Source organism: Atheta coriaria, unplaced genomic scaffold (genome assembly GCF_025399875.1).
Source record: "Atheta coriaria isolate IRGN ID8LTWV9N9 unplaced genomic scaffold, Caltech_Dcor_3.1 hic_scaffold_1_pilon, whole genome shotgun sequence".
Taxonomy (NCBI): Eukaryota; Metazoa; Arthropoda; class Insecta; order Coleoptera; family Staphylinidae; genus Dalotia; species Dalotia coriaria.
Genome location: NW_027045443.1, coordinates 2,110,329 through 2,120,862, shown reverse-complemented (window position 1 = coordinate 2,120,862; position 10,534 = coordinate 2,110,329). Strand labels below are relative to the sequence as shown.

At 45.1% G+C, this 10,534-nt stretch overlaps 3 protein-coding genes across 6 annotated transcripts; 2 read left to right on the top strand and 1 right to left on the bottom strand.

Moving 5' to 3' along the window:
• Nucleotides 1-257: 257 nt before the first annotated feature.
• Nucleotides 258-3,013, bottom strand: LOC135794483 (glutamate receptor 3-like). Its single transcript, XM_065305794.1, has 7 exons — nucleotides 2,459-3,013; nucleotides 1,930-2,396; nucleotides 1,720-1,879; nucleotides 1,181-1,659; nucleotides 917-1,122; nucleotides 659-862; nucleotides 258-599 (listed from the first exon to the last, which is right to left on the bottom strand). Exons 2-7 carry the CDS (start codon nucleotides 2,006-2,008, stop codon nucleotides 258-260), a joined length of 1,470 nt encoding a protein of 489 aa, XP_065161866.1. The 5' UTR covers nucleotides 2,009-2,396; nucleotides 2,459-3,013.
• Nucleotides 3,014-3,118: 105 nt separating this feature from the next.
• Nucleotides 3,119-5,066, top strand: Septin4 (septin 4). 2 transcript variants are annotated; one of them, XM_065305831.1, is made up of 7 exons: nucleotides 3,119-3,275; nucleotides 3,331-3,586; nucleotides 3,646-3,834; nucleotides 3,894-4,044; nucleotides 4,108-4,273; nucleotides 4,340-4,495; nucleotides 4,565-5,066. In XM_065305831.1, the coding sequence occupies exons 1-7, from the start codon at nucleotides 3,269-3,271 to the stop codon at nucleotides 4,672-4,674; spliced, it is 1,035 nt and encodes a 344-aa protein (XP_065161903.1). In that variant the 5' UTR covers nucleotides 3,119-3,268; the 3' UTR covers nucleotides 4,675-5,066. The 2 variants fall into 2 exon arrangements, with proteins under 2 accessions (XP_065161903.1, XP_065161897.1); XM_065305825.1 differs by having other exon boundaries at nucleotides 3,120-3,275; nucleotides 4,340-5,066.
• A 142-nt stretch (nucleotides 5,067-5,208) lies between these two features.
• LOC135794411 (carboxypeptidase M) lies at nucleotides 5,209-10,447 on the top strand. Of its 3 annotated transcripts, none has more exons than XM_065305695.1 (10): nucleotides 5,209-6,137; nucleotides 7,401-7,739; nucleotides 7,837-7,970; nucleotides 8,032-8,356; nucleotides 8,423-8,452; nucleotides 8,522-8,661; nucleotides 8,725-8,880; nucleotides 8,947-9,123; nucleotides 9,182-9,283; nucleotides 9,977-10,447. In XM_065305695.1, the coding sequence occupies exons 2-10, from the start codon at nucleotides 7,415-7,417 to the stop codon at nucleotides 10,169-10,171; spliced, it is 1,584 nt and encodes a 527-aa protein (XP_065161767.1). In that variant the 5' UTR covers nucleotides 5,209-6,137; nucleotides 7,401-7,414; the 3' UTR covers nucleotides 10,172-10,447. The 3 variants fall into 3 exon arrangements, with proteins under 3 accessions (XP_065161767.1, XP_065161773.1, XP_065161782.1); XM_065305701.1 differs by having other exon boundaries at nucleotides 5,210-6,137; nucleotides 9,182-9,274; XM_065305710.1 differs by lacking the exon at nucleotides 8,423-8,452 and having other exon boundaries at nucleotides 5,224-6,137.
• Nucleotides 10,448-10,534: the final 87 nt, after the last annotated feature.

The following is a 10,534-nucleotide window of genomic DNA, read 5'->3' as shown; positions in this document are numbered from 1 at the left end:
CGTGTTTACTATGATTGCGTCACTCGGTACCTTGAAACTGTGGTAGGCTTGTTAAATGATCGACTGACCAGCAGTCGTAGACAAATTCGAAAAAAACAAAGAAAACAAGTGTTCAATGTGCTTTTAAATAGTATTTGTCAATTGTATTTTACTAAAGAGTACTGTTGTACTGTCACGTGCGTAATATAGGTTCACGTAACGGTAATCTGTTCGCTGCACCCTTGTGCGTTGTTTGAATTTCAAACTGCCACCATTCTCTACCAATTTCGCAGCTTTTCGCGCTTTTCACGTTCCTGGTTATGATGCACCGGCCGCCGAGGCTGCACTTTGGTGCGCTTCCGGACGTGAAAATAAATACATTCTAGAATCAGCAGGCAGACGGCGACACCGATGCCAGCCGCAAGAATTAACAACGCATTGTACATGTCTCGGATGCCAACGCTGTCGAAGGACCCGCCGCCGCCATGACACTTCGGCTGGTCGGCGTAGCGCAGGTAATTTCGTTTCTGGATGCCATACTCGTCGATTTTCAGCAGGGCCACCTTGAAGATTTCTTTATAGGGCGAGTTCTTCGGCGTGTGCGTGTAGCCTTTCATGTACTGGCAATAAATACACCAAAAATACTATTAATGTTTCTTATATTTTGAGTTTTATGTACCGATGAGTAACCGTCCATGATTTGGAGATTACAAATGTCCGAATCCGTGTAGGTCTTTGCGATGTAGTTGTAACTAGCGGCCACCTCCGCGTGAAATGCAAAGAAACCATTTTTTACGCGTTGAATCCCGTCCTCTAGCGCATAAAACCCATTGGGACCAATTTTTTTATTGTAAAGCTTCTGTTGCAAGAGGTTTTTCGATCCCTGAAAGCGCCACGCGTCAAATTTTATCGATTATTTTGATAGGTGTTATTGTACCGCAAGATAAACCCGCATGTAAGTTGTTTCCATTCCACCTGCGCCCATACTACTATCATACAAGTCCTGGTAATCAGCAACTGTGTACGTTGATTGTAGAATGACTACAATGTACGCCGAGTATGACGAATACAGAAAAAAGAAGGCAAGGTACATGATAAACTCCAAAATGCGGCCGGTCACAGTGTTGGATTCAAGCGTATTGCCTAGGAAAGTCAGAAGAAAAGAACCAAAAAATGAATTTTCTTAAATAATTCTATCTACCTTGTTGGCAGACAGCCTCACACATGATTAACGACACATCACTTGGCGTAAAGGTTGCCCTGCATGCTATCGGTTGAATTTTTCTCGTTTCCCAGTTCATGATCACATACATTGCGGCATAAAACAACAAGACGACGATAAGCAAAGCTTTCCACACGTTCGACTGAAACGGCAACGTGTATAAGTTGTACATGTAGCTCAGCGGCGGTTTTTTCATAATGAACTTGATTTCGAGCGGATTCTGCATCTTGATAAAGTCCACGACCTGAAAGCGTTCAGCGGTAAAGTACGGCGATGATCCCGCCAGGACCACTTCGCGTTTATGGACTTTTTCGATTAATCCGTTCCATGTTTGCGTTTCCGGGTTGTAATATCCCCAAATTTTCACGGGGACGATAATCAAGGTTATATTACAATACTCCATCAGAGCTCTAATGGCGCCAAAATTCTGTTTAGTGAATGTATCTATCCTAGGACGTCTTTAAACAAGAAATTAATTATCAGTTAAATTTATTTCGCTTAAATTGGCATTGTTCAACCTGAAATCTTCCAAGTGGTTCCAGGTCTCTTCGAATTCAATATAAAACGCGACTTTCATCGGCGTCGCTTGGAAATCATGGCGGCGCGTCTGTATCTCGCTTTTGTTTATGTAGCTATAAACGCCGAAGGTCTCATTCCACGTACCGTAGTTTTCCCAGACTGTAAATAGTGATGTTTGCATAACTGCAGCCATATACATGCGCACTTACTAATTGCATGCTCCATATCAATTTTGTACGGCTGCCATAATTCAAAATCGTCGTCTTCCGGCGCTTCCTTGACCACCATCAAGTCGGTGCTCGGCAAGATCGAGTAATTACTCAGCACATCGACTAATTTCTCACCAAACACTTCATCGACGAGCAGCAGAAACTTAAGCGGGAAGCGAAACGCTAAAGTCTCGTTAATCTGCGCGCATAGATAAACAGAAAAAAAAAACAACAAACACACTCATCAATCAATCATACTGCATTGAATCGCTAAAAAGCGATGAGATTGTTTACGAATTCCATGATGTCCCACGTTGACGAACACTCATCGCGCCCGTCCAGCACGAAATAGTTATTGCTAGCGAGATGATTCATGAACGATTTCGGCGCGGTGCTGTTGCGATAGATCGCCACCTGCATGGGATGCGGCGAGCGGATGTCTTCTTGGAGAAAATTAGAAATTTCACCTGGAAGCGTTTGACCAAGTTTAAGTCCAGCGCAATTGCGAGACGCGCGCGCAAACACTCACTGTGTGTCCAGCAGACATTCATCGTGAGCGTGAATGGCTTGCCGGCGAAATAATCGAAAAGAAACGCGGCCCTCCTGCCGCCGGACGATGCATTCAATGCACCTGAAAGTGCGGCGAGCAAAAACACTAGCTGATGGAACATTGTTCCAGCGATTGCGGTTCGAGAATGGAATTGAATTCGATGTCCGACCGGGAATTGGACGTTTTAACGGCCGAGTTGACAAGTTGATTTGATCAGCATCGGCCCCATTAAACAAATTGATCAATCAAATATGATTTTATTGTCATTATATCGTGATATTCATGCTGAAGGCTTTATTGGATCTATCCTTCCATCGTGTTCGGTCAAATTATTTTTATACACGCAATGTTTCAGGTAGATATCCTGATAAATAAGAAAATAGCTTCTAATTAATCGCTAATAATTAATATTTCGATCGGGAATAATTTGTTGGATCGGTACAAACATATTCGATGTGAGGTGATTCAGATTGTTGAATTCAGTGTGCCGAATGTTTGATATCAGTCCCCTGCATTTGTCATATCGTGCGAGGAGCGCGCCGAGGGACGCCGAGCAGGGACAGCAGGGAACAACACCCACTACTGCAACCGAATGATATTGATCGGCATTCGGCATCCGGGCGCCTCGCCGCGAGCGCGCTTCTATTTACACTTGCAGCGCTCCTGTCGGCGTGCACGGACTTGATTCGTGCCGTTTATTTATAACTCTCGTTACGCGCGTCGCCGGCGGTATATTTAAAGCGAGCGACTTCCTGGAGTCAACCGTATTGTATAACATCAGCTGGAGAGATGGGCGGTGAGTAGCGGTGCCATTTTTTTTGCGTGTGGGTGCGAACGATGCGATGTTTTAGACAAGAACGATCGCGACTACATCGGCTTCGCCACACTGCCCGACCAAGTGCATCGGAAATCGGTGAAGCGCGGATTCGACTTCACGCTGATGGTGGTCGGCGAATCCGGCCTGGGTAAATCGACGCTCATCAACAGCTTGTTCCTCGGGGACTTGTACAAGGAGCGCACGGTGCCCGATGTCGGCGAACGCCTCACCAAAACAACGCTCATCGAAAAGAAGACCATGGACATCGAGGAGCGCGGTGTCAAGCTCAGGTAGATATTTCGCTATCCGAGAGGTTTTACCGACTGGGAGTTTCCTCTCTTGGTTATAGATTAACGATTGTGGACACGCCGGGCTTCGGCGATGCGTTAAATTGCGAAGAAAGTTGGAAAGCGTGCACGAATTACATCGATGACCAGTTCCGGCAGTACTTTACCGACGAAAGCGGCCTGAACCGACGGAATATTCAGGACAATCGCGTCCACTGCTGTCTGTACTTCGTGCCGTCATGGGGCCACAGGTACGCCCGCCGTTCGCGCCATTTTCCGCGACCATTCATGCATGTGCTTCTGTTTGCAGCTTGCGGCAGGTTGACTTAGAGTTAATGAAACGGCTGCATCGGAAAGTAAATATTGTGATCGTTATTGCCAAAGCGGACACGCTCACTGCCAGCGAAGTCGCCAAACTGAAGAAGAACATTCTGAATGACATCAAGGACAATGACATTCAGGTAATACCAGTATAAACCCACATTTATTGCGTATAACGGTGAAATTTTATTCCCAAAATGCAGATTTACGAATTTCCCGACTGCGACAGCGATGAAGACGAAGCCTTCAAAGAGCAAGACCGCGAAATGAAGGCGGCGGTACCATTCGCGGTGGTTGGGAGTGATATTACAATAGAAGTGGCAGGTAAAAAGATCCGCGGCAGGCAATACCCATGGGGCGTCGTCGACGGTAAGACCCATCTAATCCCTTGCAAACATCCCTGACATATTTTCAATGACATCTTTCTTGTTGCAGTGGAAAACCCGAAACACAGCGATTTTATCAAACTGCGTACGATGCTCATCTCCACGCACATGCAGGACCTCAAAGATGTCACCGAAGATGTGCACTACGAGAACTTCCGCACGCAGTGCATATCGCAAATCTCGCAATACGCGTCCCGGGAACGAGGTAAACTCAAGCGGGACTCGCTGCCGTACGACGCGGCGGATATCTCTGAAACTGATAGACTGCTTCTAGAAAAAGACGAAGAGATTCGCCGCATGCAGGATATGCTGCGGCAGATGCAGGAGAAACTCAAGGATTCCGGGCAGGACAACAAGAAACACGACAGTATTATCGACGTTTGATGGATGCGGGGCTTAATAAAGCGCCGGAAGGGTTTCGAATAGATGTAATAGCATAAATGTATGTAGGCTTGGGTATTTTGGGTCTTGAATGGTTCAAAATTTCGAGATTAAAGCATGTAACATTCCAAAATGAAGCAACAAAAAAAAACGTAAACGAAAATGTATTCCAGATGTACGCGTACTTATCAATTATGCAACAATACAATACAACGGATTTGGGCGGATTTGATAACGCGGCTGTTGGGCCTAAATCTTTTGAATAATCTGTACCGTAACGATATTATTGAATTTACTACTTTGTATTGCATGCAAGAAGCGTGTGCGTGTTCGCCACATGTTTTTCGTTACCGTTTTACCAAATATTGATATAATAAAAAGCTTTAAAACGATAAGCGGCGTGTGTATCGCAATCATTTAACACAATTCACATCGAGTTAGTTAGATAAATATTGCGCTCGCATTTCCAGCGCGCACCGACTTTCCTCGCTTTCGCGTTCGTCGAATCATCATCATTATCATGAAACCGGCATGCGACAACCGAGTAGAAAGCAATCCAACACAAAACATCATTTGATACCTCGCGGCTCCATAGTTTCACGCGCAGTTAATGTGGTTAAGTGGTCAGCTATGCCGGGTGTCTCTATTGTTTCGATGTGCGTTCACATTGTGTCACAATCATCGGCCCGTGACCAGAGTGCAAACTGCGAAAAACAACAAGTGAGAAATTGTATCTAGTTGTCGGCAGCGGAGGCGAAAAACTGATGGAAAAATGTAAACCACCGCAAGAAAAGAAAGTGTGTGTGCGTGTGCACCATTTCGCGCGGCCCAAGTAGACCGTGTGGTTCTCAATGCCGTCCGGCGGCCGGGCGCGCGCCGCACGCGAAATCAATTTGGGCACATTCCGGTGGTCGCAAAAGTTTTACGCCGGGCGCATCCGGCGCGCTACGGCCCGAACGGTACTTACCGCGCGGGGAGAGCGTGTGTGTGTGCAGTAGGGGGACCCGAAAGCGGCGGACACAGGTGGAAGAAGCGCTTCAAGGTTGGGAAGGTTCAATCCGGCCGACGATGGGACATGCTCGCCGTTTCTGTTCGCATTTTGATTCAGGTGTGATGTTGGCTTAGTCGGTGTCGGTGGTACGACGACGGACGCGTGATTTCCCGCTCACTCCGCTCGCGCGATTTGTTTGTCACTCATTCAAAACTCACGAGCTAATGCATGCGCATCATCAAAGAGCAAAGAGAGTCAATCAAGTTTTGCAAAGCCAGTGTGGAAATCGAGTCAGATTCGAGTCACAAATGCGAGCGGCCAGCGACGAGCACAACGGTAAATTAAATTATTAACGCAGGCACCGTTAGTATTTAAGTTGGCGTTTTGGAATATTTTCATTCACGAATGCTAGAAGAGAAATTGCATCGTCGCATCTAATCCAGCGCAACAACCCGACAAGTTATACTTCAATCAGGTGAGAAAAGTTTATTTTTTGGATATAAAAAAGTATTGCATGAATTTTCGAGGGAAAAGTGTATAAGGTCAATGGTATTTATAGCGAATGTCACGGCCAAGCGCGAAACAAAAAGAAAAGATCAATAGATGAACAGTTAGGTAGCCTGGCCGCAAAGGCAATCAGCGCGGCGCGCATTTTTAATTCTACCTGTGATTTTGTCGTCGCGAGGTAAAACCCGATTTTTTGTCACTTGCGCGCATCAATTAGCTGCTTACCGCTCAGTTTTCAACACCGATTGCTTTTTAATATTGGTTTTGCGCTCAAGGTTAGTGCGTCCAGCAACGAGTTCCGCGCAGGTAATTAGGGAAATTCGCCGCAACTTTAGAGTGTGGATTTGCTGAAATCCGGTCCTCGCGCGCACGAAATCGTCAACATCTGACGCGTTCCAATTCACATCGACAAAAGAATTGTCGAAATTCTGCCGAATCTGTGCGCGACTACAAAGATTAAACACGCGCACAACAATTGAGCAATATCAGCGCGCGTCACGAACCGGAAACATACAGAAATTAGTTGATCATCATAGAAAAACATATATAGATGTTGGTCATAGCTATGACCACATCGGTTTTTACCAGAGAACGCCGATGCAGCTGTAAATTCTTACTTTACAGTTACGTAACGTGTCATTTCGTCACTGGTAAATTCGTCGGTTTCTTTTTTTTTTTGCTTCGCTTGAGTGTATGCGATGAGATTTGACCTGCGCGCATCTGGTCCTGTTCTGGTTTCTGTGCGTGCGCCGCGAGCGTATCTCGTCGGCAGATAAAGATAAAACCCGCTGATGGGTTTTCCATGCGCTGCTGCCCCGGAACGCAGACGCTTAGACCTTGACCCAGAGTGCGCGCGAATGACGGTCAATGGGTCAAGCAAACGCGCCACACCGGCGTTGCATTTATCGAATTTCCCTTGGAAAAGTACGCAGAAAATCGCATGTCGTGGCTTTCTATATGTTAGCATGTCGCGCATTCGATCAACATTAATAACTAAATAGGGCGATTAACGTCTCGGGACTTAGATGATTGACAAGAGGACAAGGAACTGTTTTCAAAAGGAAACGTTTTAAACGCTTGGCCTACTTGCGGATGCCGCTCGGCACGTGTTTGAACAAAGAACGATGATTACACTCCGATTACGAAATATGTTGCGGTAACTTTCGGAGAAGAGCCGCATGATTTTCGTCCAGCCACACCTCCTGCATTGAGCAATTTTGTATGCCCACAGATTCGTGATTCAAAATGAAGCGATTGCGACTGATATGCCTGCTGGCGATCATTCAGCTCGCGCTGGGTCAAGAGCAAGACGATGCGTTGACCGATCCGACTGTCGCCACGGACGACAGCAGCAAGATCAGCTTCCAAGATACGTCCATTGCCGAGCAGAGGCACTACCAGCCGTCGATTCACAACTACAACACCGAGCAGCAATTGACTCCCTCCACTGAGAACCTCCAGCTGAACTTCAAGTACCACAACTATGAGCAAATGACGAAGTACTTGCGGGCGATGAGCTCCCGCTTTCCATCGTTGACCGCATTGTACTCCATTGGAAAGTCCGTCCAAGGTACAACAATATGGCCAATGATAAATGACTCTAACTCTGTAACCAGCATGATTATAATTATAATTATAATAATTGTGTTATATTTGAATTATCTCAGGAAGGGATTTATGGGTGATGGTCGTGTCTGCCTCTCCGTACGAGCATATGATCGGTAAACCGGATGTCAAATATGTCGGTAACATCCATGGTAACGAGGCGGTCAGTCGCGAAGTCCTTTTGCAGTTGATTCATGTGAGTCACACCTTCAATCGTCAATTTGATAAACTCTATAAGATTTTTTTCTTGTTATCAGTACCTTACCACGAATTACAATAGCGATCCCTACATAAGATGGCTGCTGGAGAACACCCGTATTCATATTATGCCTTCCATGAACCCCGATGGTTTCGAGGTGAGCAAGGAGGGTACCTGCGAGGGTGGCCAAGGACGATACAACGCACGCGGGTTTGACCTCAACAGGAACTTCCCGGATTACTTCAAGCAGAATAATAAGCGTACCCAACCGGAAACCGATGCCGTCAAGGAGTGGGTCTCGAAAATACAATTCGTGCTTTCGGGAAGTCTTCATGGCGGGGCACTGGTTGCCAGTTATCCGTTTGACAACACTCCCAATTCTCGTAAGTCATTTTTAAAAATTATTGTAAAATTTTGATACTATTGGATTATTTTACCATGCTGCAAAGGAATGTGTCGGTCATCCGCCTTGTGTTCCTGTAAGATATTTTGCCTGACCATCAAAAACAAAGACATGTCTAGGAACAGAAATTAAAATGATTTTGTAGTGTTCCAGGCGTATTCGTCGGCACCTTCTCTAACACCTGATGATGATGTCTTCAAGCATCTTTCCATGACGTATTCCACCAATCACGCAAAAATGAGTCGCAATGTTGCGTGCAAGTCAAATGCTCCATCATTCAATAAGGTACCAATCCTGATTTTGTTGATGATTATATATATGCTTCATTTTCTAATATTTGTAATTTAGGGTATTACCAATGGTGCTGCATGGTACCCACTCACTGGGGGTATGCAGGACTACAACTACGTTTGGTTTGGTTGCATGGAGATCACATTGGAGATCTCCTGCTGCAAGTTCCCGCCAGCTAGCGAACTGCCCAGATATTGGGAGGACAATAAAATGGTACCCCTTTATATTTACTAAATTTTACTGGTTTGACCAAACCTGGAATGTTTTTTATGTGTGTAGGCTTTGATTAAATTCCTTGCTGAGGCACACCGCGGTGTTCATGGTTTCGTAATGGATGAAAACGGCAACCCTGTTGAGAAGGCTTCCCTGAAGGTCAAGTCCCGTGATGTTGGCTTCCAGACTACCAAGTACGGTGAATTCTGGCGTATTCTTCTTCCTGGAATCTACAAATTGGAGGTACGTACATAAAACAACAAATTTTCCTTGTTATAATTTGTTTTATGTTATTATCAAGGTCTATGCTGATGGTTACGTACCAAAAGAAGTCGAATTCATGGTGGTTGACGAACACCCAACTCTTCTAAACGTCACTCTTCATCCTGCCAAGGTAGGTTTGGTAAGTCACGCGGACGTTTAAGTTCAAGTTCAAGCTCAACTTTTACACTAACCAGTTAAGCGATGCATGTGTTTGGCGCATGTCGGGTACATGTTCCAACATGGCGCTGCCGCCATTACGTTAACCCATTGGTACAAGTTCTGTAGCGTTCTGTTGTATATACATTTCCAGTTCGGCCAGCATTTTAACAAACTGGTGACGTCACCTTCTCTCAGCATGATCCAAAAACAACCGGCACATAACATTAAAGAACCCACACGCCCTACTTTCGTCGACGAGTTTACATTCCCCAGAGAGTAACGTACAACGTATTTTAATTATCTAGATACAAACGAGTATATCCGTGTTGTAATTTCAAAGCGGAGCATTTATTTGTAAATATTTCAAGCTACCTCCCGGTTGAAGTTGAAGTTGTTGATGCATTATAAGTTTGGTTTTGCAATGTTTGGAATGCACCCCAATTCGAAGTAAGTACCCTAGCTGTAAGAATGCACACATATTATTAATATACATATATAAATATACTTTGATGTTCCGGATGGCTGAGGGTAGAAAGTATTAAAGTTGTTTCTGGAACGGAATGGAGGAATGAAATATGAGTACTAGTCTCCTGTCTTCTTGCATCCTTCCCAAAGTTGCTGGAAATCGTGTGGGGCATTCGTTAATGTGCGTATTTGCGTTGTGAATGTTTAGAGACGCGATGGACCTTATTATAGGCCGGGTCCCAACCAGCCTAATTACGTCCAGCAGTCGTCGGCCGTCTACCATCGGGGCCCACCGCAGCACCTGCCGCATGTGCATCCCCCGCAGCAGGATACCGCCGAGTCCGGCATCTTCTCCACCATTAGCAACGGTTTCAACAGTTTCGTCAGCAATATTTTTGGATAGATCTATTTAACATATCCCAGTTTCCCAGTTGGGGAGATACGTAGCGTAGGTATTTATTATATGTGTGATTGCATTGTGATGCATTGTGCTTAGTTATTTATGTAATGGCGTTACGATTTGTCGCGGATATTGAGATAGGCGTAAGAATCGTTGGGGTTTTAAGCCAGGGATTAAGATGGGCCTGTCTTAACGTTGAAGGCTAGATGGTTTTATAAAGTTATGCTAATATATGTTGATGTTGATAAATAAAACATAAAACAATTTTAAAGTTCACAACATTTTGTTATGATTTGAACACGTTCTTACGAAGAGAATTTCCAGGAGTTGTAGAATCTCAATTTTGTTCACCTCTATCGCTTTTAA

Bases quoted from the DNA above. Each gene is read 5' to 3' on its own strand.
- LOC135794483 (XM_065305794.1), bottom strand. From the start codon at position 2,008: ATGGTGGTCAAGGAAGCGCCGGAAGACGACGATTTTGAATTATGGCAG. The intron at 1,123-1,180 runs GTAGATAGAATT...TGACTTTCCTAG, and splicing joins TGAGGCTGTCTGCCAACAAG to GCAATACGCTTGAATCCAAC. The intron at 863-916 runs GTACAATAACAC...TGGCGCTTTCAG, and splicing joins ACATGCGGGTTTATCTTGCG to GGATCGAAAAACCTCTTGCA.
- LOC135794411 (XM_065305695.1), top strand. From the start codon at position 7,415: ATGAAGCGATTGCGACTGATATGCCTGCTGGCGATCATTCAGCTCGCG. The intron at 8,453-8,521 runs GTAAGATATTTT...ATGATTTTGTAG, and splicing joins GTCATCCGCCTTGTGTTCCT to TGTTCCAGGCGTATTCGTCG. The intron at 9,284-9,976 runs GTAAGTCACGCG...GTGAATGTTTAG, and splicing joins ATCCTGCCAAGGTAGGTTTG to AGACGCGATGGACCTTATTA.
- Septin4 (XM_065305825.1), top strand. The intron at 3,587-3,645 runs GTAGATATTTCG...TCTTGGTTATAG, and splicing joins GAGCGCGGTGTCAAGCTCAG to ATTAACGATTGTGGACACGC. The intron at 4,274-4,339 runs GTAAGACCCATC...TTCTTGTTGCAG, and splicing joins CCCATGGGGCGTCGTCGACG to TGGAAAACCCGAAACACAGC.